Below are 27,596 nucleotides of genomic sequence, written 5' to 3'. Positions count from 1 at the left end.
ACACCAGCCCTGCCCTAAGTCTTCCTGGGCCGCCTTGTCTCTCCCTCCACCCTGATTCCTCCTCAAACTCCATGGGCTTCCTGTGACTTCTGCACCTGCCGCCCTCCAGCCCTGTCCCCGCGGAGGTTGGGAAGGCGGGAATAAAGTGACCACTGACAAGGGCAGCGGTGCTCACCTGGACACCAAGCCCTGAGAACTCACTGTGCCAGGAAAGTGCTCTGAGGCCTGAACTGGGCACACATCCCGTTCTCATCACCACCTGCACCTTTATACCCACTTCACAGAAGAGGAAACAGGGGCACCAAGAAGTTAAGTAAATTGCCACCAAGGCTTCCTGCTGGTACGTGGCTGAGCCGAGACTCAAGCCCAGTCTGTCTGACTCTAGTTCAGCCTCTCAAGTGCTCTGATGGGGGTAAGGCCAGGGCTCAGGAAGCACAGAGAACGGGCACCTCACCTGGCCTCGGGCAGTCAGGAATGGCTTCCCAGAGAAACTGACACCTCAGTGGAGCCTGAAGAAGGGAGAAGAGGAACTGATGGGGCAATGAAATAGGAAAGGGCTGTTGAGGAAGAGGGAAGGGCCCTGAGCAATGCCTGGCGGCTAGGCCACCCTGGCTGCAGCCTGACGTGTGTGATGGGGCAGGAGACCAGGCCCGGTGGGCAGTGCACCCTGGGGGCTCAGCAGACAGCGTGGGGGGTTGGCTCCTGGAGCATCAGGCTGGGCCCACACCCCTCAGCTCCTGAGACAGAGGGCGCAAGCGCGGAGGGAGGGGAGCCGCTGATTTACATCCTACAGGTGGGGGGGAAACCCAGGAAGTGCAGCCCGGGCACTAATCAAATCTAGGCTAATAATAAACGTCCTGAGTAATGAGTGGCCTGGGCCGGAGCAGGCGAGGTGGCCGGAGCCGGGTGGGCCAGGAGGAGCCATGTGAGTAGCCGGGGAGGTGGGGGTGGGCGCAAGGGGCTCCGCCTGGGGCTCTGTGTGGCATCGGGGACACAGGGCAAGCTCGGGCTGCCCCGGGGCCTCCCGTGCCCGTGCACGTGGAGAGCCCTGGGTCTGGGGCCCTGGGGGTCTGGCCTTGCTTTCCTATGAGCAGCCGCAAGGTTGGAGGGTCGGCCTCACAGGCAGGAAGTCCCTCTCCCTCCCTCCCACCCCAAGCTGGCCCCAGGACCCACAGCCAGATGGGCCAGGACGTTTTTTAAACATCAAGAGTCTTTAACAGGCCCTCCTGCAGACGTCGACCAGTGTCCACACTTCCAGGATTACCCATGCCCCGCTGGATCACTTTAGAGACAAGTCCAAACAGTGTGTTACTGATCTGTAAATACCTCTGTATTTCTCCCTTAAAAACAAAAACTCCTTAAAAAACACCCCCCCCAAAACTCTCATGCCATGACGACTTCTGCAAAGAATGATTCCTTAGTGTCACCAAAGCGCCCATGTTCAGACATCCCCAACTGTCTTGTCATTGTCTTTTCCAGATGATTTGTTCACATCAGGATCCAAACACCATCGTTTTGGTTATATGATTTAATCTAGAACATTCCCACTCTGTCTGTTTTCCCTTGCTGTTTTTTTTAAATTTTTTTATCAAAGAAACCAGATCATTTATCCTATAGAATTTTTATCAGGGCAGTTTTGAAGGTTTGTTCAAAGGCCCAAATCTGGAAGCGTGGGTGCTAAAGCAGGTGGAAGGGTCCAGGCCCCTCACTGTGCAGATAGGACCCACGGCCGGGTTGGAGGGGCCACGGCTGCTCTGTCCACCACACGCCGGGCAGGGGGTACATCTCCTCTGTGAATCCTTTGGATGGGAATCCTTTGTGTCAAGCAGCCACATCCCCAGATGTGTTCCCAGCTAAGGGCTCGGATGTATAAGATTTCTGAGCGAGTTGGACCAGGAAGGGACAAGAGGTTGCCTTGACACAGGATGGAACCGCCCAGGCCCAGGCCCACGAGTCGGGAACCTGTCAGAACTGGGACCGGGCGCTGACAGAGGCCGCCAGGAACAGCAGAGTCGGGCCTGCCTCCCCTTGTCCACCGACTCGCTGTGTGACCTTGGAGGAGCCCCTTCACCTCTCTGGGCTCCATTTCCTCGGTCGTAAAATGAAGGAGAGCCTCTCCCCCACCAGAAGTCCCTGAGAAAAACACGGAAAGGCTTTGAACCTGCCTGAGCTCCTCCTGAAGAGCCACAAGCAAAGGCGCTGAGAAGGGCTGCAGTTAAAAACAACAACAAAACTTTGGCTTTCTTTAGCCCAAGGTTTTTCAAACTAATTTGACCACAGAGGCCTTTCTTGGTCCAGCACCTACAAAGCCAGGCATGTGAGGGAGATGGGCAGACAGCTGGGGTGCAGGAGAGCCCGGGCCATGAGCCCAGTCCACAAACCCAGGCCTGCGAGAGCTCTCCCCTTCTTCCCGTGGTCAACACGGCTTCTGTTCTGCTGGCCAGTGTCAATTTGGGGCTTTTCCTGCCCTTCTTTGGGGCTGGATGATGGTTCTGGAACTTTATGTAGGTTCCGGTGGTGTTGGAGGAGGGGTGGGCAGGGACAGTGCAGACATCTGGTCAGCTGGGTGTCTGCCATCTGGCCAAGTGGGCTCTTGTGTCCCTGTCAGATCCAGTGGCTTGGTGCCCTCTGACCAGGAATGGGTCTTTGAAGCTTCCTAGGCTGCCCTCGTCCGATCCAACCTGCTGTCCACTGGCCATCGCTTCCCTGTGGGTGGGGTGGTGGCAGCTTCCACCCTCCTCTCCCCAAATGAGAGAAGGCTCAGGGGTCTCTTCAGTTTTGTGTGGTCCTCTGCTTATTTTCTTTTAATTGAAGTATAGTTGATTCACAATGTTGTGTTAGTTTCTGGTGTAAAGTGATTCAGTTATACACCTATATATTCTTTTCATATTCTTTTCCATTACGGTTTATCACAGGATATTGGATATAGATCCCTGTGCTCTACAGTAGGAGCTTGTTGTTTATTTTATATATAGTAGTGTGTATCTGCCAATCCCAAACTCCTAATTTAGGTCCTCTTGCTTTTATTTATTTATATTTTTTGGCTGTGCCGTGTGGCTTGTGAGATCTTAGTTTCATCACCAGGGATCGACTCGGGGCCCCGGCAGTGAAAGCACCAAGCCCTAACCACTGGACCGCCAGGGAATTCCCAAGCCTCTTGCTTTATAAGTTTGCTTTGTGAACAGATGGTAGTCACAGGCTGGAAGCCCACAAAGTATAAAAAGGTACATAACACAGCCTTCCTTTCCTCCTGGTCCTCTGTCTCCCCAGCTTTCCTGGCCCCTCTAGAATAAACAGCTCTGTTCAGATGCTTTACATGCCACAAAGTTCACCTGTTTAAGAGCTCTGTGCAACCATCACACTAATCTAATTTTAGAACATATCATCATCCCCAAAAAACCCCTGTCACTCCTCATACCTCCCCACCCCCAGCCCTAGGCTGGCACTGACCTACTTTCTGTCTCTATAGATTTGCCTACTTTGGACATTTTATAAAAATGGCATGTGCTGTCTGGTGACTGGCTTCTTCCATTAGCATGTTTTTGAGGTTCATCCATGTGGTAGGGTGTCAGTACTTCATACCTTTTTGTGGCCAAATAACATTCCGTTGTACGGATGGACCACATTTTACTAATCCATTCATCAGTTGATGGACATTTGGGTTGTTTCTACTTTTTGGCTATTATGAACAATGCTGCTGTGAATATTCAGGTACAAGTATTTGGGTGGACATGTTTTAATTTCTCTTAGGAGTGGAATTGCTGGGCCATATGGTAATTCTGTGTTTAATGTTCTGAGGAGCTGCCAGACTGTTTTCCAAAGCGGCTGCACTGTTTTTTGTTTGTTTGTTTTTTTGCGGTACGTGGGCCTCTCACCACTGTGGCCTCTCCCGTTGCGGAGCACAGGCTCCGGACGCACAGTCTCAGCGGCCATGGCTCATGGGCCCAGCCGCTCCGCAGCATGTGGGATCTTCCCGGACCGGGGCACGAACCCGTGTCCCCTGCATCAGCAGGAGGACTCTCAACCGCTGCGCCACCAGGGCAGCACCCTAACCCATTTTTAAACTGGGTTATTTGTCTTTTCATTATTCAGTTGTAAAGGTTCTTTATATATTCTGGATACAAATCCCTTATCAGATATATGATTTGGAAATATTTCCTCCAAGTCTGTGGAATATCATTTTATTCTCTTGATGGTGTTCTGTGAAACACAGAAGTTTAAAATTTTTATGAAGTCCAATCTCTCAAGCTTCTTTTTAATCATTTGTGCATTCCATCTCACTGCCTAACCCCAAATCATGAAGATTTACTCCTGTTTTCTTCTAAAAGTTGTCTAGTTACATTTAGGTCTATGACACACTGTGAGTTACTTTCTGTGTATGGTGTGAGTTAGGGGTCCACAGTTCATTCTTTTGAAGGTGGCTTACCCAGTGGTCTCAGCACCATTTGTTGAAAAGACTATCCTTTTTCCCGTTGGATCTTCTTGGTATCTTTGTTGAAAATCAATTGACCATAAATGTTAGGCTTTAGTTTTTGACTCTAAATTCTACTCTACTGACCCACGTCTGTCCTTATGCCAGTACTACACTGTCTTATTTACTGTTGGTTTGTAGTAAGTTTTGAAATTGGGAAGTGTGAGTCCTACAACCTTGTTCTCTTTCAAGAGTGTTTCAGCTCTTCTGGGTCTCTTGCATTTCCATATGATTTTAGGATCAGCTTTTCAAATTTTGCAGAAAAGCCAGCTGAGAATTTGATTGGGATTGCACTGAATCTGTAGAATTATTTGGGGAGCACTGCTAGCTTAACAATATTAAGTCTTTCCATCCATGAATATGGAATATCTTTCCATTTATTTAGGTCTTCTTTCAGGAATGTCTGGTAGTTTTCAATGTGCAAGTTTTGTACTTCTTTTGTTCAATTTATTCGGCAGTATTTTATTTAAAACACCGTTTTTGGTTTCTTATGTTTCCTTACAGTGTTTCTTTATGTATATACTAATACTTATAAATCTAGATTAGAACTTTCTCCCTTTTTGCAGAAAGAAAGAAAGGAAGGGAGACCATGAACCATGCTGTTATGGACCTTGTTTTTATTTTTTTATTATTTTAAAACAATTATTTATTTATTTGGTTGCGCCGGGTCTTAGTTGTGGCAGGCGGGCTCCTTAGTTGTGGCACGCAAACTCTTAGTTGTGGCATGCATGTTGGCTCTAGTTCCCTGACCAGGGATTGAACCTGGGCCCCCTGCATTGGGAGCACAGAGTCTTAACCACTGTGACACCAGGGAAGCTCCTTGTGTTTGTTTTTCCACTTAATATATCTTGGAGTTCTTTCTAAAGCAACATACAGAGAGCTTCCTCACCCCTTTTCTACAGCTGCATAATAGTCCAGTGTATATAATTTACTCAGTCAATCCCCTACTGATGGACATTTGTGCTACTTCCAATCTTCTGCTATTACAAACATTGCTGCAATGAATTTATCATTTTGCACTCTGAAATAAATCCCAGAGTTTAATCACTGTATCAGCAGGTAAAAACATCAGTCATTTTGACTAATGTTGCCAAATCTTCCCCCTTGAGGGTTATCCCTATTCCTCTCCTTCCAGAGTGAATGAGTGCCACTCTCCTTGTGACCTTGCCAACAGGAGGTGTTATTAAACTTCTGGATTTTTAGCAATCTATTAGGGGGAAGATGGTCTCAGTGTAGTTCAAATTTGCTTGTCTCTTAGGAATGAGACCAGACAAATTTATGCTGTTCGTCCCTGTCTGTGAACTGTCTGTTCATTACCTTTGCCCAATTTTGTCGGGTGGCTGGCCTTTTCCTTTCTGCTTAGTCTTTTTTTATATCTGTGTTTCTCCTTTTGTATTATTTTTTTATTTATGGCTGTGTTGGGTCTTTGTTGCTGCATGTGGGCTTTCACTAGTTGTGGCGAGCAGGGGCTACTCTTCATTGCAGGTGCGCAGGCTTCTCATTGCGGTGGCTCCTCTTGTTGCGGAGCACAGGCTCTAGGCTCATGGGCTTCAGTAGTTGTGGCACTTGGGCTCAGTAGTTGTGGCTCACGGGCTCTAGAGCACAGGCTCAGCAGTTGTGGCGCATGGGCTTAGTTGCTCCGCGGCATGTGGGATCTTCCCGGACCAGGGCTCGAACCCGTGTCCCCTGCACTGGCAGGCGGATTCTTAACCACTGCGCCACCAGGGAAGCCCATCTGCTTACTCTTTAGATACAAGTTGCAAATGTTTTGTTCCCGTTTTTCATTTGTCTTTGGACTTTCCTCCTTAAGCTGCTTTTTACCATGCAGAAGTTGTTTGTTTTGTGTAGTCTATTTTATCAATTTTTTATTTTATAGAGTTTGGATTTGGGGTCACAGAAAGGCCTTTCATACTCCAAGGTTACAAAGAAGTTATTGAATGGTTTCTTCTCTAGAAGTTTTAAAATTTTTATTCTTTTTCACACTTAAATCTTCGGGCTGTTTTTTCAATCTAGGGGAAATTATTTTCTGTGCTGTTTTCTGGCCCAATCATTTTGTGCCAAGAATCCTTTCCTCTAAGTTCTGAAAGCAAAAGCCAAGGTTTCTGCTCTTCCCACCCCACACTCCAACCTCAGGACAGCTCTGCCCTGAGTCCTACTTGAAGGGAGGAGATGCAGGCAGGGGAGGGGGCAGAACAAAACTCAGACATTACGCAATGTCAACACAGCGCAAGAACGAGGGTTGCTTTCTACTCCATATGTCTTCACTGAGGACAGCTCTGTATAAAGTATTTGGTTATTTGTGAGCACTGGCCGAGGACCTACTGTGTGTCTGGTATTACAGAAGCACTGGGCTCAGAGATGAATGAGACAGTGTAAGGAGGTAGATGGCTACACCCTCAGATGTCAAATTACAAAGTAAGAAACATCACCAGGTAGAAGGTGCTCAGGCCACATGGCCATCCAGGAAGGCACACCTGAGACATCTCAGAGGAGAGGTCAGGTGACACGGCAGCATACAGGGACAAGTGTCTTTGGGAAGTTATAGTGCTTCAGCCAGAGGCTGAGGTTCTGGGGGCAGTTCCCAGGCCTGGAGTGCGGATTTGCTGATTATGAAATGATTATAATTAATCCATTATATTTTAAACCACTTTATCCAAATAACTACCACTTGGCAACCGCACCTCAGGCCAGTTCCACGCGTGTCCTGTGCACGTCCTCGAGGAAACTTCCTCTGCAAAGGAGCACCCACAGTCCCCGTTTACAGAAAAGAAAACCCGAGGCTGTGCTGCCAGCCTTTCCCAAGCTGGCTGGCTGGTGACTCAGAGCTGTGCTGTCCTCCACAGGCACGGCTACGCTCACACACATTCTGTCACTGAACCATGGGAAATCGGTTTTCAGAATGAGTCAACAGGAGGCAGAAATTACAATGGGAAGAAACGGTCATCCCCACCTTTCTCTCTTCCTCTTTCTTCCTGATTCATAAAAGAGAGACTGTAAACGATCACTGTAATTCTCTCACCTGTCACCCAGAATGTGGAAACTGCTGAAACTCTTTTGGACCCCCTAGCCCACCACATGCTCAAGGAGAGACCACCCTCTTTGCTGCCAGCTAATCCATTTGCCCCAAATGCAAAACACTCTGCAGTTTTTCTCCCTCCTTCCTCCCTGTCTTATAAGTTCTGTCATTGCCCTGTTCACTGACAGTGGTCTAGGGGTGTCCCCTCTCACAAGTGAGTGACTACTGTAGACACAAAGTCAGAGGTCAGAGTTATTCTCTGATTGTTGTTCACTTCAACATGACGATGTAAATTTTGTTCACAGCTGAGCCATGTGACCTCCCTGGAGTTGAAACTCCTTGGTTTTCTCTGCATGTCTCAGTAACTCACCCCCAGCTCTGGGGCAGATCCAGCCTGTCAACTGGTCAAGCAGACTCGCTTATATACAGTTCCCTGGTTCCACTGGAGATGTTCCTCCTGCTTTTCTCCTATTTTAGTTGAGACAGGGCTCCCCCTTGGCCTCCAGGCCATGTCCCAGGGACTCCCTTCACCATCATTCTGAGAACTTCTATCTTTCCCTCTTGACTGAGATGGACCCTGCTTTCCCCCCTCCTCCATCAGTTGAAAATCAACTGACCATAGGTGGAGAGCTTATTTCTGGGTTCCTTTCTATTCCACTGCTCTGAGTATCTGTCTTTATTCCATTATCACACTGTTTACTTTAGCTTTGTAGTAAGTTTTGAAATCAGGAAGTGAGTTCTCCAACTTTGTTGTTCTTTTTCAAGATTGTTTTTTGACTAATCAGGGTCAAATGAATTTTTTTTTTTTTTCCGGTATGCGGGCCTCTCACTGTTGTGGCCTCTCCCGTTGCGGAGCACAGGCTCCGGACGCACAGGCCCAGCTGCCATGGCTCACGGGCCCAGCCGCTCCGCGGCATATGGGATCCTCCCAGACCGGGGCACGAACCCGTATCCCCTGCATCGGCAGGCGGACTCTCAACCACTGCGCCACCAGGGAGGCCCCAAATGAATTTTTAAGACGGGTTTTTCTTTTTTTGTGTAAAAAAGTCACTGGGATTTTGTTAGGGATTGTATTGAAACTGTAGATCACTTTCAGTAGTACTGACATCTTAACATTGTCTTTCAATCCATGAACATGGGATGTCTTTTATTTAGATCTTCTCTAATTTCAGCAATGTTTTGTAGTTTTCAGGGTATACTTCTTTCACCACCTTGGTTAAGTTCATTCCTAAGTATTTTATTCATTTTTATGTCTCTGAATATGGATTTGTTTTCTTAATTTCCTTTTAGGATTGTTCATTGCAAGTATATGAAAAATGCAACTGATTTTTTGTGTTGCTTTTGTATCTGCAACTTTGCTGAATTTTTAACAGTGTTTAGTGTGTGAAATTTTTAGAGATTTTACATATAAGATCATATCACCTATGAACAGATAATTTTACTTTCTCCTCTTCAATTTGAATACATTTATTTCTTTTTCTTGCCTAATTGCTCTTCCAGTACTATGCTGAATTGAAGTAGTAAGAGTGGGCATTCTTGTTTTGTTACTAGTCATAGGAGAGAGGTTTTCAGTCTTTCACCACTGAGTGTGATGTCAACTGTGGGTTTTTCATAAATGGCTGTTATCATGTAGAGGAGGTTGTCTTCTATTCCTACTTCACTGAATGTTTTTATCATGAAAAGGTGCTGAATTTTCTTTTCTTTTTTTTTTTTTTTTTTTACTTTTATTTGCATTTATTTTTTGCAGCATTTATTCCCGGGCCATAAGTTTTTGTTTCTTCAATTTCTTCTGGGATATCTTTTTCTTCTGGGCAACCTCCTCTTCTGGTTTAGGAACAATCTGTTCTTTTTCAGTAAGGATCATCTCAATGTGGCACGGAGAGCTCATGTATGGGTTGATCCGACCATGAGCTCTATAAGTCCTGCGTCGCATCTTGGGGGCTTTGTTCACCTGGATATGCTCAATGACCAGAGAATCTACATCCAAGCCCTTAAGTTCAGCATTACTCTCTGCATTTTTGAGCATGTGCAGTAAAAATTCAGCACTCTTTTTGGGCCACCGACCCTGCGTCCAGCCCCACTGTTTGGCCTGGGCACACCTACCAACTCCACCATTGTAACGACGGAATGGCACACACTGCTTCTTTAAAGTGACATCCTTCAGATACTTGGTGGCTTTTCGGATATGCATACCCTTAATGGCCTGGGCTGTTTCACGAGTGTTCTTAAAGTAAACACGAAGATTTGAACCTCTCGACTTGCATGATTTTGTGGGATTTTCTGGGTCAAGTGAATAGCGAACCATTTTTAGAGGTCACCTCAGGCCGCTGACCGGAAAAAAAAGCCTGAATTTTCTTAAATGCTTTTTCTGCCTCAAAATGATCATGTAGTTTTTTCCTTCATTCTTGTAGTGTATTACATCTATTGATTTTCATGTGTTGAACTATTATTGCATTCTGGAAATGAATCCCACTTGGTTTTAATGTATAATCCTTTTAATATGCTGTTGGATTTGATTGGCTAGTATTTTGTTGAGAATTTTTGCATCTATATTCACAGGGCATATTGGTCTGAAATTTTCTTTTCTTATGACATCTTTATTAGGCTTCAGCATCAGTGTTATGCTGACCTCACAGATTTAGGAAGTGCTCCCTTTTCAATGTTTTTGAAAGAGTCTGAGAAGGATTAGTTTTAATTCTTCTTTAAATGTTTGGTAGAATTCACCAGTGAAGCCATCTGGTCCTGAGTTGTTTTTTTTTTTTAAATGATCACATTTTTTCTTTTAAAAAAACTTTATTTTTGGCAGCGTTGGGTCTTCATTGCTGTGCACGGGCTTTCTCTAGTTGTGGAGAGTGGGGGCTACTCTTCATTGTGGTGTGCAGGCTTCTCATCACTGTGGCTTCTCATTGCGGAATGTGGGCTCTAGGCACACAAGCTTCAGTAGTTGTGGCACACAGGCTCAGTAGTTGTGGCTCACGGGCTCTAGAGCACAGGCTCAGTAGTTGTGGCGCATAGGCTTAGTTGCTCCACAGCATGTGGGATCTTCCCAGACCAGGGCTCAAACCCGTGTCCCCTGCATTGGCAGGTGGATTCGTAACCACTGTGCCTCCAGGGAAGCCCCAGTCCTGGGCTTTTTGTTGGGAGGTTTCTTATTACTGATTCAGTCTCCTTACCTGTTATAGGTCTATTCAGATATTCTTTCTTCATGTATCAGTTTTTGTAGATTGTATGTTTCCAGGAATTGTCCATTTATTTAGATTACCTGATTTGTTGGTGCACAATTGTTCACAGTACTCTCTTATAATCTATAAAATATGTACCAATGCCCCACTTTCATTTCTGATTTTAGTAATTTGAGTTTTGTCTCTTTTTCTTAATCAATCCAGCTAAGGGTCTGTTGGTTTTGTAAATCTATTCAAAAACCCAACTTTTGGCTTTGTTGATTTTCTCTACTATAGTTTTTCTTTTTAATTTATTATTATTATTTTAATCAATTCTTTCTATCTTTATTTATTTGGCTGCATCAGGTCTTAGTTGCAGCACGCAGGATCTTGGCCACGGCACGTGGGCTCTTTGTTGCGGTATGTGGGCTCCAGAGTGTGCGGGCTCAGTAGTTGTGGCATGCAGGCTTAGTTGTCCCACGGCATGTGGGATCATAGTTCCCCAACCAGGGATTGAACCTGTGCCCCCTGCATTGGAAGCCAGGCTCTTAACCACTGGACCACCAGGGAAGTCCCTATTACAGCTTTTCTATTCTCCTTTTTATCTCTGCTCTAATCTTTCTTTATGCTTGCTTTGGGTTTAGTTTGCTTTTTGTTTTCTAGTTCCTCATGGTATAGATAGGTTAAGATCTGAGAAATTCTTCTTTTTTAGTGTACCCATTTGTATCTATAAATTTCCCTCTTAGCATTACATTCAATCTATCCCATAACTTTTGGTACATTGTGTTTTCATATTCATTTATCTCAAGATATTTTCTAATATCTCTTGTGATTTCTTCTTTGACCCATTGGTTGTTTAAGAGTGTTTTGGGGGGAATTCCCTGGTGGTCCAGCAGTTAGGACTCTTTGCTCCCAATGCAAGGGGCCCGGGTTCAATCCCTGGTCTGGGAACTAGATCCTGCATGCTGCAACGAAGATCCAGCATGCTGCAACGAAGATCCGGCACAGCCAAATAAATTAAAAAAAAAAAGTGTGTTGTTGAAGTTCCACATATTTGTGAACTTTCCAATTTTCCTTCCGTTATTGGCTTTTAGTTTCATTCCACTTTGATCATAAAAGATTCTTTGAATTACTTTAATCTTTTAGAACCTATTAAGACTTGTTTTGTGACCTGATATATAGTCTGTCCAGGAGTATGTTCCAGTGACACTTTAGAAGAATGTGTAGTCTGCGTCGCTGAGTAGTGTTGTGTATATGTCTGTTATATGGTGGCTTTACAGAGTTGCTCAAGTCATCTTGTCCTCATTGATCTTTTGTCCAGTTCTCCTACCCACTACTGAAAGTGGGGAATCGAAATATCCAAATATTATCATAGAACTGTCTATTTCTCCCTTCAATTCCATCAACTTTTGTTTCATATGTTTGCACCCTGTTGTAACACACGTGTTTATAATTGTTAAATCTTCTTGCTGTATCAAACTTTTAATCAATATATCTTGTCTTTGTCACTTGTAACCTTTTTTTTTTTTTTTTTTTTTTTTTTTGCGGTACGTGGGCCTCTCACTGCTGTGGCCTCTCCCGTTGCAGAGCACAGGCTCTGGACGCGCAGGCTCAGCGGCCATGGCTCACGGGCCCAGCCGCTCCGCGGCATGTGGGATCTTCCTGGACTGGGGCACAAACCCACATCCCCTGCATCGACAGGCGGACTCTCAACCACTGCGCCACCAGGGAAGCCCTCTTGTAACCTCTTTTGATTAAACTACTTTGTCTTATAATAATATAGCCACCTCAGTTCTTTTTTGGTTATTATTTGCTTGGACGATATTTGCCCATTGTTTTACTTTCAAGCTCTTTTGTCCTTTTATCTAAAGTAAGTCTCTTATAAACAGGATATAGATGAATACCGTTTTTTTAATCCAATCTCTCAGTCTCTGCCTTTTGTAATAGCAGAGTTTACTCCATTTACATTAATATGATTACTGATAAAGGAGTTACTTCTGCCATTTATCTATGTGTTTTCTGTATGTCTTATGTTTTCTGTTCCTCAGTTCCTCCACTAGTGACTTTTCTTTTGTATTTAGTTGATTACTTGTAGTGTGCCATTTTTATTCCCTTTTTCTTTCAGTTTCTGTATGTTTTTAGTTATTTTTTTAAGTGATTACCCTGAGGATTACAATGTCTTAAACCTCTAACAACTTAGTTTCAATAATAATTAGTTTCAGTAGTGTACAAACACTGTTCTATATCTCTGTCCCTTCCTATTGATATTGATATTGTCATAGATTACCTTTACCAGTGCTCTTTATTTTTTCTTATGACTTCAAGTTACTGTCTAGTGCACTTTCATTTCAGCATGAAGGATGGCTCCCTTTAGCATTTCTTGTAGGACAGGTCTACTGGAAACAAACTCTCTCAGCTTTTTCTTATCTGGAAATGTCTTAACTTCTCCTTCATTCCTGATAGTTTTGCCAGATATGCAATTCTTGGTTGATAGTTCTTTTTTTCCTTTTTGCACTTTAAATGTAACAGCTCACTTCTAGCCTCCATGATTTCTAAGGAGAAACCAGCTACTAATTTTATTGAGGATCCCTTGTATATGACAATTGTTTCTTTGTTGCTGCTTTCACAATTCTCTCATCTTTGCATTTCCACAATTTTATTACAATGTGTCTCAATGTGGGCATCTTTGAGTTTATCCTGCTTATTCACTGACTCTCAAACATGTATATTCATGTCTTTCCTAAGATTTGGGAAGTCTCCAGCCATTATTTCTTCAAATATTTTCTCTCTCTCTTCTCTTTGAAATTCCTATGTGCATACGGTGTTACATCTGATGGGCTCCCACGAGTCCCTCAGGTTCTGTTTATTTTTTCTCATTCTTTTTAATTTCTGTTTCCTATTCTAAATAATTTCAATAGTCTTATCTCCAGGTTCACTGATCCTTTCCTCCTGGCTGCTCAGATCTGCTATTGAACCCCTCTAGGGAGTCTTTTCATTTCAGTTAATGGACTTCTCAATTCCAGAATTTCAGTTTGTTTCCATTTTTTAATAGATTATTTAGAGTGGTTTGAGGTTCACAGAAAAATGGAATGGAAATTACAGAGAATTCCCATATACCCCCTGTCCCCAAACATGCACAGCCTCCCTCACTATCCATAACCTGCACTAAAGTGGCACATCCACTACAATTGAGTAACTACATTAATACATCATTATTGTCCAAACTCCATAGTTTACACTGGGGTTCACTCTCAGTGTTGTACTTTCCATGGGATTTGACAAATGTATAATGACTTGCATCCACCATGACAGTATCATACATAACAGTTTCTCTGCTCTGTAGAATCCCGTGCTCCACCTTTCTCTCTCCTTCCCCCTCAACCCCTGACAACCACTGATCTTTCTTCTGTTTCCAGAATGTCACAGAGCTGGGATCATACACCGTGGAGCCTTTTTATCATGGCTGTTCTCAGTCACATGCATTTAAGATCCCTCCTTGTCTTTCCATGGTTTGAGAGCTCATTTCTTTTTAGTGCTGAATAAATTCCATTGTCTGGATGCCACAGTTTATCAGTTCACCTACTAAAGGGCATCTGGATTGCTTCCAAGTTTTGGTTCCTTTTTTACAACCTCTCTTTATTCATATCCTCATTTTGTTCTTACATCATTTTCCTGATCTCCTTTAGTTCTTTGTCTGTGGTTTCCTGTAGCTCATGGAACATATTTAAGACAGTTGATTTAACATCTTCGACTAATATTTCCAATGTCTAGGCTTCCTCAGGGATGTTTTCTGTCAAAGTCTTTTTTTCTGTGAATGTGCCATATTTTCCTGTTTCTCTGTATGTTTTGTAAGTTTTTTGAGAACTGAACATTTTGAGCATTACATTGTGGTAAGTCTGGAAATTTAACTCTCTCACTCCTCAGGGATTGCTGAATTTTTTGTTGCTGAGAGCTGGAGTCTGTGACTCTTCCAAACTGTTTTTGCAAAGTATGTATTCCTTGTGTGTAGTCACCAAAGTTTCTGTTCCTTCATCTCTGCAGTCAGCCAGTGACCTGACAAAGATTTTCCTAAATGTGTGACTCCCCAAATGGGGGGCAGTAGATCTCTTTCAATCCCCTGGGAGCCACTTCAGCCAGGGAGGCTGAAACAATGCCCACCACCCTCTGTGCTGGCTCCTCAGTGATCAAAAGTGGCAACCAGCGATTAGAACCCACAATCCCAACATTCAGAGGACAAGGTCCTTATTGCCCATCCAGGTCCCAGCAAGTTGCCCCAGGGACATGAACAGCCACCACCCCACGACAGGCTGAAAGGCACCAAAACTCCCCCAAATCTACCTGTCTCTTTGCCCAACTGTCCCATAGACAACCCCAGAGCTCCAATATCGTTACTTCAGCCAAGGCTGCCAGCTTGATGGCCACTAGGGGAGAAGCAGGTCGCTGGGGCTTCCTCCTGGCCATCTTCCCTGGCATCGCTCTCACGCCCCCACTTTGATTTGAAACATCCACAGAGTTCCTAACTCACAGAGCCCTCCCTGTAGGTGACCTGCTTGTTCTCAAGGAGGCTTTAGAATCTCCTCCAAGTCTCCATTGCTCCTGAATTTCAGGATGGTGGGTCTTGGTTTGAGATAATTTATTGTGCAGGACACCTGATTGGCTCTTTGAATCTGGAGGCTGTCTTTCAAATCTGTTTTCTCTAGAACTCCCATCAGTCAACCTCCGGACGTCCTGATATAATTCCATATTTTTCACATCTTTTCCAATTTTCTGGGATATTTCTTCAATTACATCTTATAACCCTTCAACAGATGTTTTTATTCTGGCTATTATATTTTAAAATTCCTAGTCATTCTTATGTTCTATGCATACAGTTCTTCAAAAGTAGCACATCACCGGGCTTCCCTGGTGGCGCAGTTGTTGAGAGTCCACCTGCTGATGCAGGGGATGTGGGTTCATGCCCCGGTCTGGGAAGATCCCACATGCCGCACAATGGCTAGGCCCGTGAGCCATGGCCGCTGAGCCTGTGCATCCGGAGCCTGTGCTCCACAACAGGAGAGGCCACAACAGTGAGAGGCCCGCGTACCGCAAAAAAAAAAAAAAAAAAAAAAAGGTAGCACATCACTGAGAATTCCCTGGCAGTCCAGTGACTGGGACTCCACACTTTCACTGCTGAGGGCCTGGGTTTGACCCCTGGTTGGGGAACTGAGGGCCCGGGTTTGACCCCTGGTTGGGGAACTAAGATCCCACAAGCCAGAAAAAAAAAACAGATTAGCACACCATTCCTTCTCGTGGATATAGAAGTTCTCTTCTCTTTCTAAGGATGTCTTGTTGTCATCTTGTAGTTTTCTTCTGTTCCCTGCATTGTCTCTATTGGCTCTGGATGGATTTCTTCTGCTTGCATCGTCCAAGGTCTCTTTCATGCAGAGGTGGTGCTCCAATATCAGGTGACCCTTGGCTGCGGTTCACAATTCACATTGAGGCAGTAATGGCTGATTGGAAATTGTGGGTAAATGGACGGGGTTTTCACATAGAAGCTTTGCTCTAGTGGTCAGGCAGCGGCATGGTCATTTTCTTGAAAGAATCTCCCAGTGAGTGCCTCCACAGCTTTTCCTTTGGGTCAGTTTTTCCAGAGCAGAATCTGCTGGTTTCCTGCCAGTTGGAGGATGGGGAAGGACACATCTTTTACAAACCTGGCCACAGCACTCCTGAGGTATGGCTGGGGGGATAGTGGACCTCACTGCCACCCCTCCTCAGTTGTGTCTGAGGAGACCCCAGCCTCCTGCTTGGGTGGGTGAGGGGCTGTCACCTGCCTGGGGTCAAGCCCTCTTTATGTAAGTCTCCATCCAACCCTATTTCACTGCTCTGCCCTCCTATCCCCCACGGTCAGAGGTCCTAGTGCCCCAGTTCCAGGAGGTTCCTAGCATTTGGCAACTCAATTCTGCTTCCTCCCCGTGAGCTTCAACCGAGAGAGATCTTCAGCTGAAGCCTGTCACCCCAGGCCCTCTGCCTTCCGTCTTCCAAAACGTTGCTGACACCTGTCCCCTGCTGCAGTCATTTCTTCCATTCCATCTTTGAGGACAACTATCTTTTCCTGCCCTTTCAGTTTGGTTTCAAGAGGGAAGGAGGATAAACCCAGGTGGTTAAGCTGCCGGGTCGAGTGGGAGCCACTGGTCTTTCCTCAGTGGACTTCCATTAAAGAATAAACAAGTGCCTCAAAAAATGTTTAAAAGAAGTTGTTGGGGAGGAAAATGCCATGAAATGAGGCAGAAAATTACAGAAGACTCAGCAACACACAACCATCTGGAATGAGTCCTAGATGCCTTGCAGAGCCAAAGAATCCAGACAATGAAAGTTCAAGAACAGGCAGTACCAGCAGCCTATGGCCCTGTGGCGTTCAAACTCAGAACAGAAGTTACCTCTGGGAGCGGATGTTGGGTGGGAAGGGCCCATGGGAGTCATCAGCGTGCAAGAAATGTTCACCACCTTGACGTGGTGGTCATGACACAGGTGTGTACACGTGGAAAGATTTGTCAAGCTGTACTCTTGAGATTTGTCATTGTGTGTGTCTCACAACTCAGCAAAAGAGCAAGGGAAGGAAACGGACATTTATTGAGTGCTTGCTGTTTGCTAGGCACTGGCTAGGTCTGCTTTTCTTTCTACTTCATTCATTTAATGAGCACCTACTATGTGCTCCCAGTTAATGGGGAGACAGTATCAAATAATTGCATCACAAAAGTCAAGTGACAACAGTGATAAGAGCGTATCAGAGTGCAGAAGAAGGGGCAAGTCCCAATCCAGGGTGGGAGGGTGTCAGAAAGGCTTCCCTGAAGAAACGAAGTTGCAACAGACATCTGAGGGGTCAGGAGGAAATGACCAGTCGTGAAGCATGAAGAGCATGGGGTGCAAAGGGACCAGCACGTGCAAAGACCCCGTGGCAGGAGGCGTGTGCACGTTCATGAGGGCAGAGAACAGGGCCGAGCAGGGCTGCACTGATGCCAGAGGGGCCTCAGAACTGCCGTGCCCCAGACGGGAAACTGAGGCTCAGGGTGTCAGCCCCAGGTTGCCCAGCAAGTACAACTGGGGCAGAAACCAACTCTGTCTGTTCCCCCTAGGGAACGTGAGCGGGAGAGGCCTCCTGGGCTCCGGCCTCCAGTGGTGCCAGCTGCCCTCACATTCCCTGCCTCTCAGCCCCACAGGGCCTGCGGCTGGGGGTGGCCATGGAGCCCTGCCCCGAAGAGCAGTACTGGGACCCACTGCTGAACACCTGTGTCTCCTGCAAAACCATCTGCAGCAATCAGAGTCCACGCACCTGTGCAGCCTTCTGCAGTGAGTTTTGGGGCCCGAGCCCGGGCTGGATGCCCCTCCTGCCCCCGGAGGTCCCCTTGGCCTGCACTTGGGGCCTGAGGAGGGGTGGAGGGAGACGGGAGATGGACAATGTGGCACCTTCTACCTTTCGACCCTCCTACCCTCCTTGCAGCTTCCCAAGCATGCTCTGTTCCTTCCTGCCTCAGGGCCTTTGCACAGGGATGCATTTCCCCACCTTCTCCCCTGGGCTCCCTCCTACCCGGCCTTCAGGTCTCAGCCCCAAATCAAGAAGTCCTCTCTGACTGCTGGATGGAAAGAGGGCCCCTCCTTCATCATTCTCTGCTCTTTCTTCTGAAACTTTTTATTACAGAAATTATGAGAGAGAGAGAGGACAGCATGATAAACCTGTCTACCCATCAGCAGCTTTAGAAATTCCACCTTTTCAGTCCCCAATTTTTTTACTTGTGTATTTTAAAGCCAATCCAAGAACTCGTATTATTTTACCTGTAAATACTGGATCACAAATCCCTAACACATAAGGGCCTTTAAAATATAACCTCAATATTTTATCACTCCCAGCAATAATTCCTTAATATCATCTGCACTCAGGCCGTATCCAGTTTTCTCTAATTGTCTGGAAAAGTGTCTTTTGCTTGCTTTTTCGTAACTTGTTCTTTCCCTGATGGAACTTATCACAGCTTGTACCACACGTTCTTTCCTGTGTGTTCATGTGTCTCAACCACCTGAGAGCTCAATTCCTTTCTTAAGCCTAGCACAGTGCCTGCCACATAGTAAGTGCTTGATAAATACTGGCTGAGTGGGACTCAGAGAGGCTGAGTGACTTGCCTAAGATCACACAGCACAATAATGGAAGAGTTAGGATTTGAACAACAACTCTCTGAGTCTGCAACACCATGGCTCTGAGCCACTATCCATTAATGAGGTGGACATTCACTGTGTTGACCCACAAACCCCTGGAAAGAGGAGTCTGACAGACCCTTCAAGGAGGTTATTATCTAGTGGGAGAAATGACTCCACTTCATGGTAAAAAGGTGAACTACCGTAAAACGTCACAGCTGGGAGAGACCACGTCCGGCTGATGGGTTGGGGAGCAAGGAAGTTTTCTGGCAAGAAGCCACACATGAGATGGATCGTTAAGAGTCCACAGATGCAGAAGTCAGATGAGGGGGAACGGCACCCCTGGAGGAGAGACCAGCGTGGACAAAGGCATGGAGGCGGGAAAATACAACAGGGAATATCGAGGCCCAGAGGGGAGGTTGTGAGGTCAGGCAGTGAGGGCTGGTGGTCTGTGGAGCTGTCACCTGCACAGCCACATGGGGGTTCCCAAGGAGGAGAGGAGGTCACGGCAAACCCGGGAACACTGCTGCCATCAGGCTAACTCCACCTTGTGAGTGTCGGGGTCAGGAGGGTCCAGGGCCACAGCAGGGTAAGGGCAAGGGGTGGTCATTGGTCCTGACAGGATCACCCGAGTCTTCCCTGAGGTCCCAAATGCATGCCTTCCTGGTTTTGTCTTCTACTCTGAAAAGGATGTAAGTGTTGGCGTGTTTGCAACACAAAGAGGCACAAGTGAATATTCTATTTAAACCTTGAGCGTTATTCATTATGTGTCAGGCACTGTGCTGGGGACTTCAAATCCTCGTGGCTTCAAGGTCTGGGCTCTTGGCCTCTGTCTTGTGCTGCCTCCAAAATGCGCCCTGAAAACCTGCACGCGAGTCACATTTTCATATGAATGAATCTTAGAGACAAGGGAAACCTACGCTGTGAAAGTATAGGTTTCTGTATGGCACTCAAAACTGCTCTCTCCAGCAAGTGTGAATGGGCTTCAGTTTGCTTGGCTTCTTCCCCTTGGCACTGATGCCCGGTTAAGCTCCTGAAATTCTCATTTATTATTAAGACAGAAAAAACACTATTAATTTGAGCTTTCTCACCTTCCTTCCAGTCCCCTTCCCCAACTTGCTAAGGCAGATTCTGGCTTTGTTCTCCATTCCTTATATTTATATGAAATATGTTTCTCCCTTATGAGGTTTGAAAAACCCAAGTAAAGAAGTTATGTGACAATGTAATAACTTAGATAACTAGAAAACCCTTATACAGTTAGTACTAAGAAATGTTCTTTTAAATAATATATAGGTCAAAGAAGAAACAATAGTGAAAAATAAGAACATTCTAAACTAGGTATAGAAAAAATACTACATGTCAAAATGTGTGTGATGCAGCTAAAACAGTACTTAGAGAACAACGTATAGTCTTAAATTTGCATACTGGAAGAGGGCTTGGATCACCCTGGAACTGCTTTTGGGGAACTGGACTAGGATTTTTTTTAACTTTGATACCCTTTGAGGCCAGACCCCCAGTTCCTGCCTGCGTCTGTCACCCAGCAGCATCACGCATCTCTGTCTCCCAGAGTCACTCAGCTGCCGCAAAGAGCAAGGCAGGTACTATGACCAGCTCCTGGGGGACTGTATCAGCTGTGCCTCCATCTGTGGACGTCACCCCAAGCAATGCACACACTTCTGTGAGAACAAGTTCAGGAGTCAAGTGAACCTCCCACCAGAGGTCAGGAGACAGCGGACCGGAGAGGCCTTGACCCGGACAGACAACCTAAGGAGGTACCAGGGATCAGAGCACAGAGGCTCGGATATGGGTCCAGGTAAGCCCCCTAAGGTTGGCCTGCGCGGTGTCCAAGGGTCAGAGTGGGTGGAAGGCAGGCACCAGGCCTCAATAAGGAGAGGCTGCAAAGCAGGAAGTCCAGTGCAGGCAAATGGCCAGAAACCAGGGGGGTGGGGGGATCATCACAGGATAGAAAAAAAAAATTAGGCAAAGTTTACAGAAGTCTGTGGGCAAGAAGGAAGCAAAAGAAGAAAAAAGACCTGACAGTTGGGAGTCTCATAATGGTGGCTGAATGAATTCTGAGAACACAGGGCAGCGAGTGGACAGCACAGCTAACCTGTGAGCAAGACCCCCACTCCATTTAGAGGCAATGGAGACTTCCCAAGAATGAGAAGGAAAAGTACTACCAAAAAAGCTCATGGTGGAGATGGGCCTCCTTAGATATGTGAGAGGGGTCCCTTGAACTGGGCACCTACTAAGCGCCGAGCACTGGAAATGACCTAATTAATCCTCCCAGAAAACACCTCTTGGCTCAGCAACTCTCCTCTGTGGTGTCAGAAAGGACGGGGCTTGGGTGGGGATGTGGACCCAAACACTTGATATTTATGGTGCTCTTGGTCTGCCAGGCGCTGGCTGGTTTTCCTCCTTTTCTGTGACTTTCCTCATGACATCACTTCCATGAGAACAGGCTTCATGTGTCCTGATAACAAAGTGCCCAGCCTGGTTCTTCTCAGTTAGACTGTTGTCTCTTACTCTGTTCTACTCTCCTGTCAGTAAGCTGCTGCCGTGTAACAAACAGCCCCCAGATTCCATGGAGTGTTATTCCTCATGGCGTAGGGCTTGGCTGGAGTCAGCTGGAGGGGCTCTGCTCCTGAGTCTCTCCTCCTCCCCTGGGACCAGCGGGTGGGCAGGAGCATCAGAGGTGACACACGGGCCTCTGAACCTCTTGGCCAAGAGCTGGCACCCATCATCTGCTGCATCCTATCCCTCCAGATGCAAAGCCAGCCCGATTCAAGGCGGGGGAGACAGACCCCACTCTCAGCTGGAGGAGAGGCGAAGGATTTGTAGCTGTGGGGGGTTTGTGGCCGGTTTTTATCCAGCACAGCCTCTTGTGAGAGGAAATGCAGATTCACACACAGAGGGCGTGGATATGGGGGGAGGGGGTGACGAACGGAACCACAGAGGGGGCTGCTCTCCAAGGTCTGGTGACCCCCACGCCTGCCCTGCAGTGACGTATTTGACTCTTCCAGCCAAACCCAAAACCCCGTCCACCTCCGATGCCACAGATTCCCCTTTACAGACAGAGAAATTGAGTCTCAAAACCTAGAGAGTCAGTGCACAGCTGAGCGGGGACTCGGGCCCGGCCTGAGGGTTCCAAAGTCTGTCCACTCTGCAAGAACCAAACCCCAGAACAGTGTTCTGTGGCACGTCGCCCACTTAGGGGGACCTCTTGCCAGTGTGACACCGTTAGACCTTCCTGTCTGTGACCACCAGCCAAGCCCACTCCCCAGAGGGCCTGGGGTGGACCCTCCAGGTACGAATCCCCCAGGAAGTGTGGACAGACATTCCAGGAGCTAGTGGGGTCAGTGTGACCACGTCTGACATGACCGCTGTCCCAGTCATTCCATGGTGCGGCCTCCTGAGCCTTGGGGGCTGGGTGACGCCTCGCCATACCTGCCCCTGCCCCGTGTCCCTCTGGAGGTCTGGGGCTTACGTGTGTCCCACTGTGTCCTGATAGCTGGGCGTGCAGGTGGGGCGAGAGCTGGGTTTGGTGGGGACTGTGAACAGGAAGTGCCGGGCCCACACCCTGGGTGTTAAGGGCAGGGCGTGCAGGACACTGCCCGTGGCAGCAGGGCTGACCTGTCCCCCCCTCTCACTCCCCGCCCTGCCAGCCCCCACCTTGGCCCCTCCACGTCTCTCGGAATGGCCGTTCCTTCATTTGACGGTAACTGTGGAGGGCTCAGCTGTGCCTGGGGGGCGGGTGCAAGAGACAGGCAGACCCTGTCGCTGACCCCACAGAAGTCACAGTCTGATGGGAGAGACAAGACAAATGATTGAGTAACCTCAGTGCGTGGCGACAACATCCCCCAGCCAGGGTGCGATGAGGCGAGGAAGGTCTCCCCGAGGAGAGGCTTTCAAGGTAGACTGGGGACCAGACCCCTGGTTCCAACTACCACCGTGTGACCTTGAGCAAGTCACTTAACCTCTCTGAGGTTAAGTGTTTCCGTAAGACTGAGATCATCTGCCTTCACAGGGTTGCTGCGCTGCGTGTCAGGATCAGCACGTAGTAACTGCTCATTTAAAAGGAAAGCATACATCTAAGAGACGAGGTGGAGAAAGGTGTTCCAGGCAGAGGGCACAGCATGTGCAGGTGCTGGGAGGGGCTGGGAGCGGAAACACACGGATTCTCTGTGGACAGGGTACAGCCACTGCTAGTACCACTGGGGCTGCGACTGCTACAAACAGTGGGAGCAAAGACTAAGTTTTAGTGAAAATTAAGGTCTGCTTTTCTTATCCGAGCCCACGGAGCCCCCAGGCCCTATTCAAGAGCCTCCTGGGTCCCGGGTTCAGAGCTCTGGGTGGTGTGAGCACGGGTGACCTGGGACGTCTCCAGACTCTCTATCTCCCTGTCCCCACCGGGGACAGTCAGCCCGGCACCCCCCTCACAGGGCTCTTGCGGGGCCTCAGCGACCCTGGGCCTTGATGCTCCAAATCCTTAACTTGATTACATCTGCATAGGCTTTTTCCCCAAATCAGGTCATGAGGTCCCACGTGCAGGTTACCAGGCCCCTTGTGGGAGGGTGATGCCCACCTTGGGAGCACATCCTGCATGGCGGCCTGGGGGTTGGTCTTGTCTCTGGCTTTTTATCTCAGGGTGTGGAGCGTTTTCTCCCCACACACGCACCCCCCCCATCCGCCCCCGACGGCTGCAAGAGATGTTACCGTGGTGGCTGCCCCAGGCCCCCCTTCATCCCCAGGGCTGAGGCTAGGGAAAGGGGGCAGAAAGCCTCGGGAGCCCACCTCACCCCTCCCCTGACCTGCCTGCTTGCTGGGCTGGGGCCATGGGGATGCTGGCGGAACGTTCCACTGGGTCAAGCTGCTACCAACAGCGCAGAAGCTGGAGCATCCATCCCATTTCACCAGGAGGTAGGCAGGCCTGACCGTGAGCAGGGGTGGCCGCAGGGCCCAGGCTCAAAACCTGCCCTGTCATGGCTACATCAAGGCCCCTCAAGACAGGGCACAGCACTGCCGCCTGGCCAGCTCGAGCTCCAGCCCAGCAGCAGCAGTCGGGGAAATCCTGTTTCTAGGTGAGACTGACTCTGAAAACAGTACAAGCACGGAACAAATCTAATGGAAAACCCGCTTGGAAATAAACCATCCGCGGTGCCCCCTGGTGGTGGTGCTCAGAACTGCGCCGCAGGCCTGGCTCTCAGGCGAGGACAGAGCTTACATCCTTCCAACTGAAGCCCCTCCACCCACCGGAGTCAGCAGACAGGGAGGCACTGGGCGAGGCCGCTCCGCTCCGGGGCTAGGTCACTGAGGGCCGACAGAGGGCAGCGACTGAGCTTGCAGACCTGAACAGCTGGCGACTGAACAGAGGAAGCACAGCAGTGGCTGGGGACCCCGTCCCCCCACCTGGACAGCCTCTGACTCGGCTTTAACAAGCGAGGCAGCCAGCATGCTCCTTGCCGTTCCCATTTGGAAAGGACGACACACAGGGAATGGGACGGAAGAAAGAAGGTATTAAAAAAGCGAGGTTTGGGGAAAGTCTCTCCCCAGGAGCAACACCTGCTGCAGCCTGGGTTTGTCGGTTCCCACATGGTCTCGTCTAAGCATATTTCACACCAGGCAGAATCCCGGGCGCCCACCTCTCTCTCCCTGTTCACTTCCTGCTCCTGAGGCTCAGCCCATCTCAGGACCCACCACGGAGCTGGTCTCCGGCTCTCACTGTAAACAAAGCCCCGCAAATGCCTGCATCCACGTGCCTAGAAGTGAAGGTGAGTCCACAAGCCTGGAAAGGGCGTGTCCGTGTTGGCAGGTGGTTGTACGTGGCCCTCAGAGGAGACCACCCCACCCAGATGTGCCTGTGTCGCCAGCCTGGGACAGAGGCGGAAGGTGACATCTTTCGTAGTTTTAACTGCACCTCTCCTCTGGATCCAGGGCCTTTGCGAAGCATGTTCTAGGAGCGGGTCACCAGGCAGGAACTGGTTCCATTTCCCTCAGGAAGCCCCAAATCACCCTCCTCACATGGTGGCTCAGGGCGCCCGGGAGAGCAGAGCAGAGGCTGCCAGGCCTCGTCATGGCACAGGCCAGGCCCTGCGTCCCCTGTACTGCATACTGCTGGGTGCAGGGGTGCCCAGCCCAGCCCGACTTGAAGGGCGGGAATCGAGGACCATCTCCGAATGCCAGCAGCCAGCCTCGAGGTAGTTTGAGTGTTAGAATTCAGCTGAAAACACCTGAAATATGCAGATGTTTGGTCTCAAATCCACCCAGCAGTTCACTGTGTACTTAGCAGCGTCTGGTAGCTGGGAATTCCACCTCCCATGTGAAGGCTGCCAGCCTCTCCCCCGCTAATCCGGGCAGGCCGACGGCTTTATTTTATCCCAGGGACGCACAGGAGCCGGTGGGCAGAAGGGGGCCCGGGAGCTGGGACACATGGACGTCGCTGGCCGGTGGGGGGTGGGCAACAGCCCACCCAGAGCTCTGTGAACGTCAGGGTGGTGCCAGCCAGCTGTCACTTCATAAAATTCTGCCTCTAAGGAGCGTGCATAATGAAGAGGAAGTGTCCACCTCGCCATCTGTGCGCGGCTGGCCTGGAACCCCGGCATGGAGCCCATCAGACCTGCCCCCAGGTGCAGCTCTGCAATTGTGACCAGATCTGAGGCTCAGTTTTGTCATTTGAAAAACAGAGCATAAGATGGTGTGGCCAGGGCTTCCCTGGTGGCGCAGTGGTTGAGAATCTGCCTGCCAATGCAGAGGCATGGGTTCAAGCCCTGGTCTGGGAGGATCCCACATGCCGCGGGGCGGCTGGCCCCGTGAGCCACAATTACTGAGCCTGTGCGCCTGGAGCCTGTGCTCCACAAGAGAGGCCACGATAGTGAGAGGCCCGCGCACCGCCATGAGGAGTGGCCCCCACTTGCCACAACTAGAGAAAGCCCTCTCACAGAAACGAAGAGCCGGCACAGCAATCAATCAATCAATCAATAAAAAGATCGTGTGGCCACAGCGGGAACAGCCTGCAGGATCCTCAAACAGCTCAGCAAGGAGGCGCCACCTCACCCAGCAACTACACTCGTAGGACGCGTCCATGAAAGCTGCACACACACGTGCACACGGAAACCTGCACACAAGCCTTCACAGCCGCCAAAGGGTGGAAACCGAAATGCTCATCGTGGACAAACACACACGATGTGGTGCATCCACACAGTGGAACGTTACTCAGACCCAACACACGTGGCCACACGCCTCAGCCTTGCAAACACGCGGAGGGGCTGGACGTGAAGGTCCCGTGCTGCACAATTCCATTGGTGTGAAGTGTCCAGAACAGGCTACAGAGATAGCATGGTGGTGCCCGGGGCCTGGGGCGGACGGGGGGCGTCATGCGGTGCCGGACACACCCCAGGAGCACAGGTAGCAGCTGCATAAGCCCGAGAACACACTAACCACTCCCCCTCATCTTCACGGCCGTGAGCCTGGCAGCATGTGGACTACACCCCAACCTCTAAAGGGGGCAAGCAACCCTCCTTCACAGAAGTGCGAAGGTCAGGGACACACTACACAAAGTGTTGTGTGCAGCAAGACCAGCAGGCGGCCAGCAGCCCCTCCTCCCGGGCTGGGGGTGCCCAATCCCAGGGCCCGGGACAGATTTCGAGGGCAGGGCTTTGGCTCAGGGCCCTGCACCCCATTTCCCCAGGCCCCCCTGGTTTACACCTGCCCCCCAGGCTCAAGAGCAACAACACCGTCTCTCTCCAAGCACGTGCTCCCTGGTCAGACAAAGATCCTCCCTGGACAACTGTCCACCTGCTCACCCGTCCACCTCTGGTACTGTCCCAAGCTACACCCCACAGCAAAAGAGAACGACAAAGGGCGTCCAGCTCCGGGGTCTCCTGGCCCTCCGAGGGGGTGTGGGGGTGACCGCATGGCTTGTTTGGGGCTCACGAGGAGGAAGCAAGCGAGCAGGACGAGGGGCTGCTGGCCGGAGGGGGTGCTTCAGGGAGGGGTCCCTCCTGACTCTGGGTCCCCCGCTGTCTTGCAGCACCCCCAGGGCTAAAGCTGAGCGCCGACCAGCTGGCCCTGGTCTACAGCACGCTGGGGCTCTGCCTCTGTGCCATCATCTGCTGCTTCCTGCTGGCCGTGGCCTGCTTCCTCAAGAGGAGGGGGGACCAGGTCTCCTGCCAGCCACCCCCCGGGCCATGTCGGATGCAGGACAAGTCCTCCAAGGGTGAGCACGCAGTGGGGTCCTGGACATCCCTCTGTCCTGGCTCTGCCCCCGCTTCTAAGTGGAGAGCGGTTGCCAGTTCTCCCGGGGAGCAGCCTGGCGCCAGTTCCTACAGTTTCCTATCTGTCTTGATGAAATTGGGTCAAACATCAAGGCAAGAAGAGACAGAGCCCTGAGAAAGGGTGGGTGTTGGGCCCCGGGGCTTGTCCCACTTGCCAGGAGAGGGCAACTAAAACCGGAGGTGGTCCCCTGGGGGTGCAGGGCGCAGGCAGGCTGTGAGGCCCGCTCCTGGGGGTGCAGGGCGGGGGAGGAGGGGTCTAGGCCGAGGCCAATGCCCTCTCCCCCTCAGCAGATCACTGGATGGAAGTGGGCAGCGCTGCAGGGGCAACGCCCGAGCCGACTGAGACGTGCAGCTTCTGCTTCGCGGAGTGCAGGGCGCCCGAGCGTGCTGGGAGGTGGGCGCGCCATGGCCAGAGCGCAGCCGGACAGCCCTGCGTGCGCGCCCCGAACGGCGGCCTCTGCGGCATTGAGGTCGTGTGCACGCCCGCCCAAGAAGGAGGCCTGGCCACATGA

General features: G+C 49.3%; 2 protein-coding genes across 2 annotated transcripts; one reads left to right on the top strand and one right to left on the bottom strand.

Moving 5' to 3' along the window:
• Positions 1-864: 864 nt before the first annotated feature.
• On the top strand, positions 865-27,596 carry TNFRSF13B (TNF receptor superfamily member 13B; the record flags this gene model as incomplete). The annotated part of the gene is made up of 5 exons (XM_082604235.1): positions 865-925; positions 17,837-17,974; positions 20,379-20,624; positions 26,841-27,026; positions 27,376-27,596. The coding sequence occupies 5 exons, from the start codon at positions 865-867 to the stop codon at positions 27,594-27,596; spliced, it is 852 nt and encodes a 283-aa protein (XP_082460361.1).
• LOC309794139 (large ribosomal subunit protein uL22-like) lies at positions 9,196-9,826 on the bottom strand. The gene has a single exon (XM_082605258.1). It carries the CDS (start codon positions 9,790-9,792, stop codon positions 9,238-9,240), a length of 555 nt encoding a protein of 184 aa, XP_082461384.1. The 5' UTR covers positions 9,793-9,826; the 3' UTR covers positions 9,196-9,237.

This window comes from Mesoplodon mirus (assembly GCF_964341445.2).
Source record: "Mesoplodon mirus genome assembly, chromosome: 18".
In the NCBI taxonomy this organism is placed as follows: Eukaryota; Metazoa; Chordata; class Mammalia; order Artiodactyla; family Ziphiidae; genus Mesoplodon; species Mesoplodon mirus.
Note: the sequence above shows the minus strand (reverse complement) of the source record. Positions and strands in the feature narration are given on the sequence as shown.

Coding starts and splice junctions, on each gene's coding strand:
- LOC309794139 (XM_082605258.1), bottom strand. CDS start 9,792: ATGGTTCGCTATTCACTTGACCCAGAAAATCCCACAAAATCATGCAAG.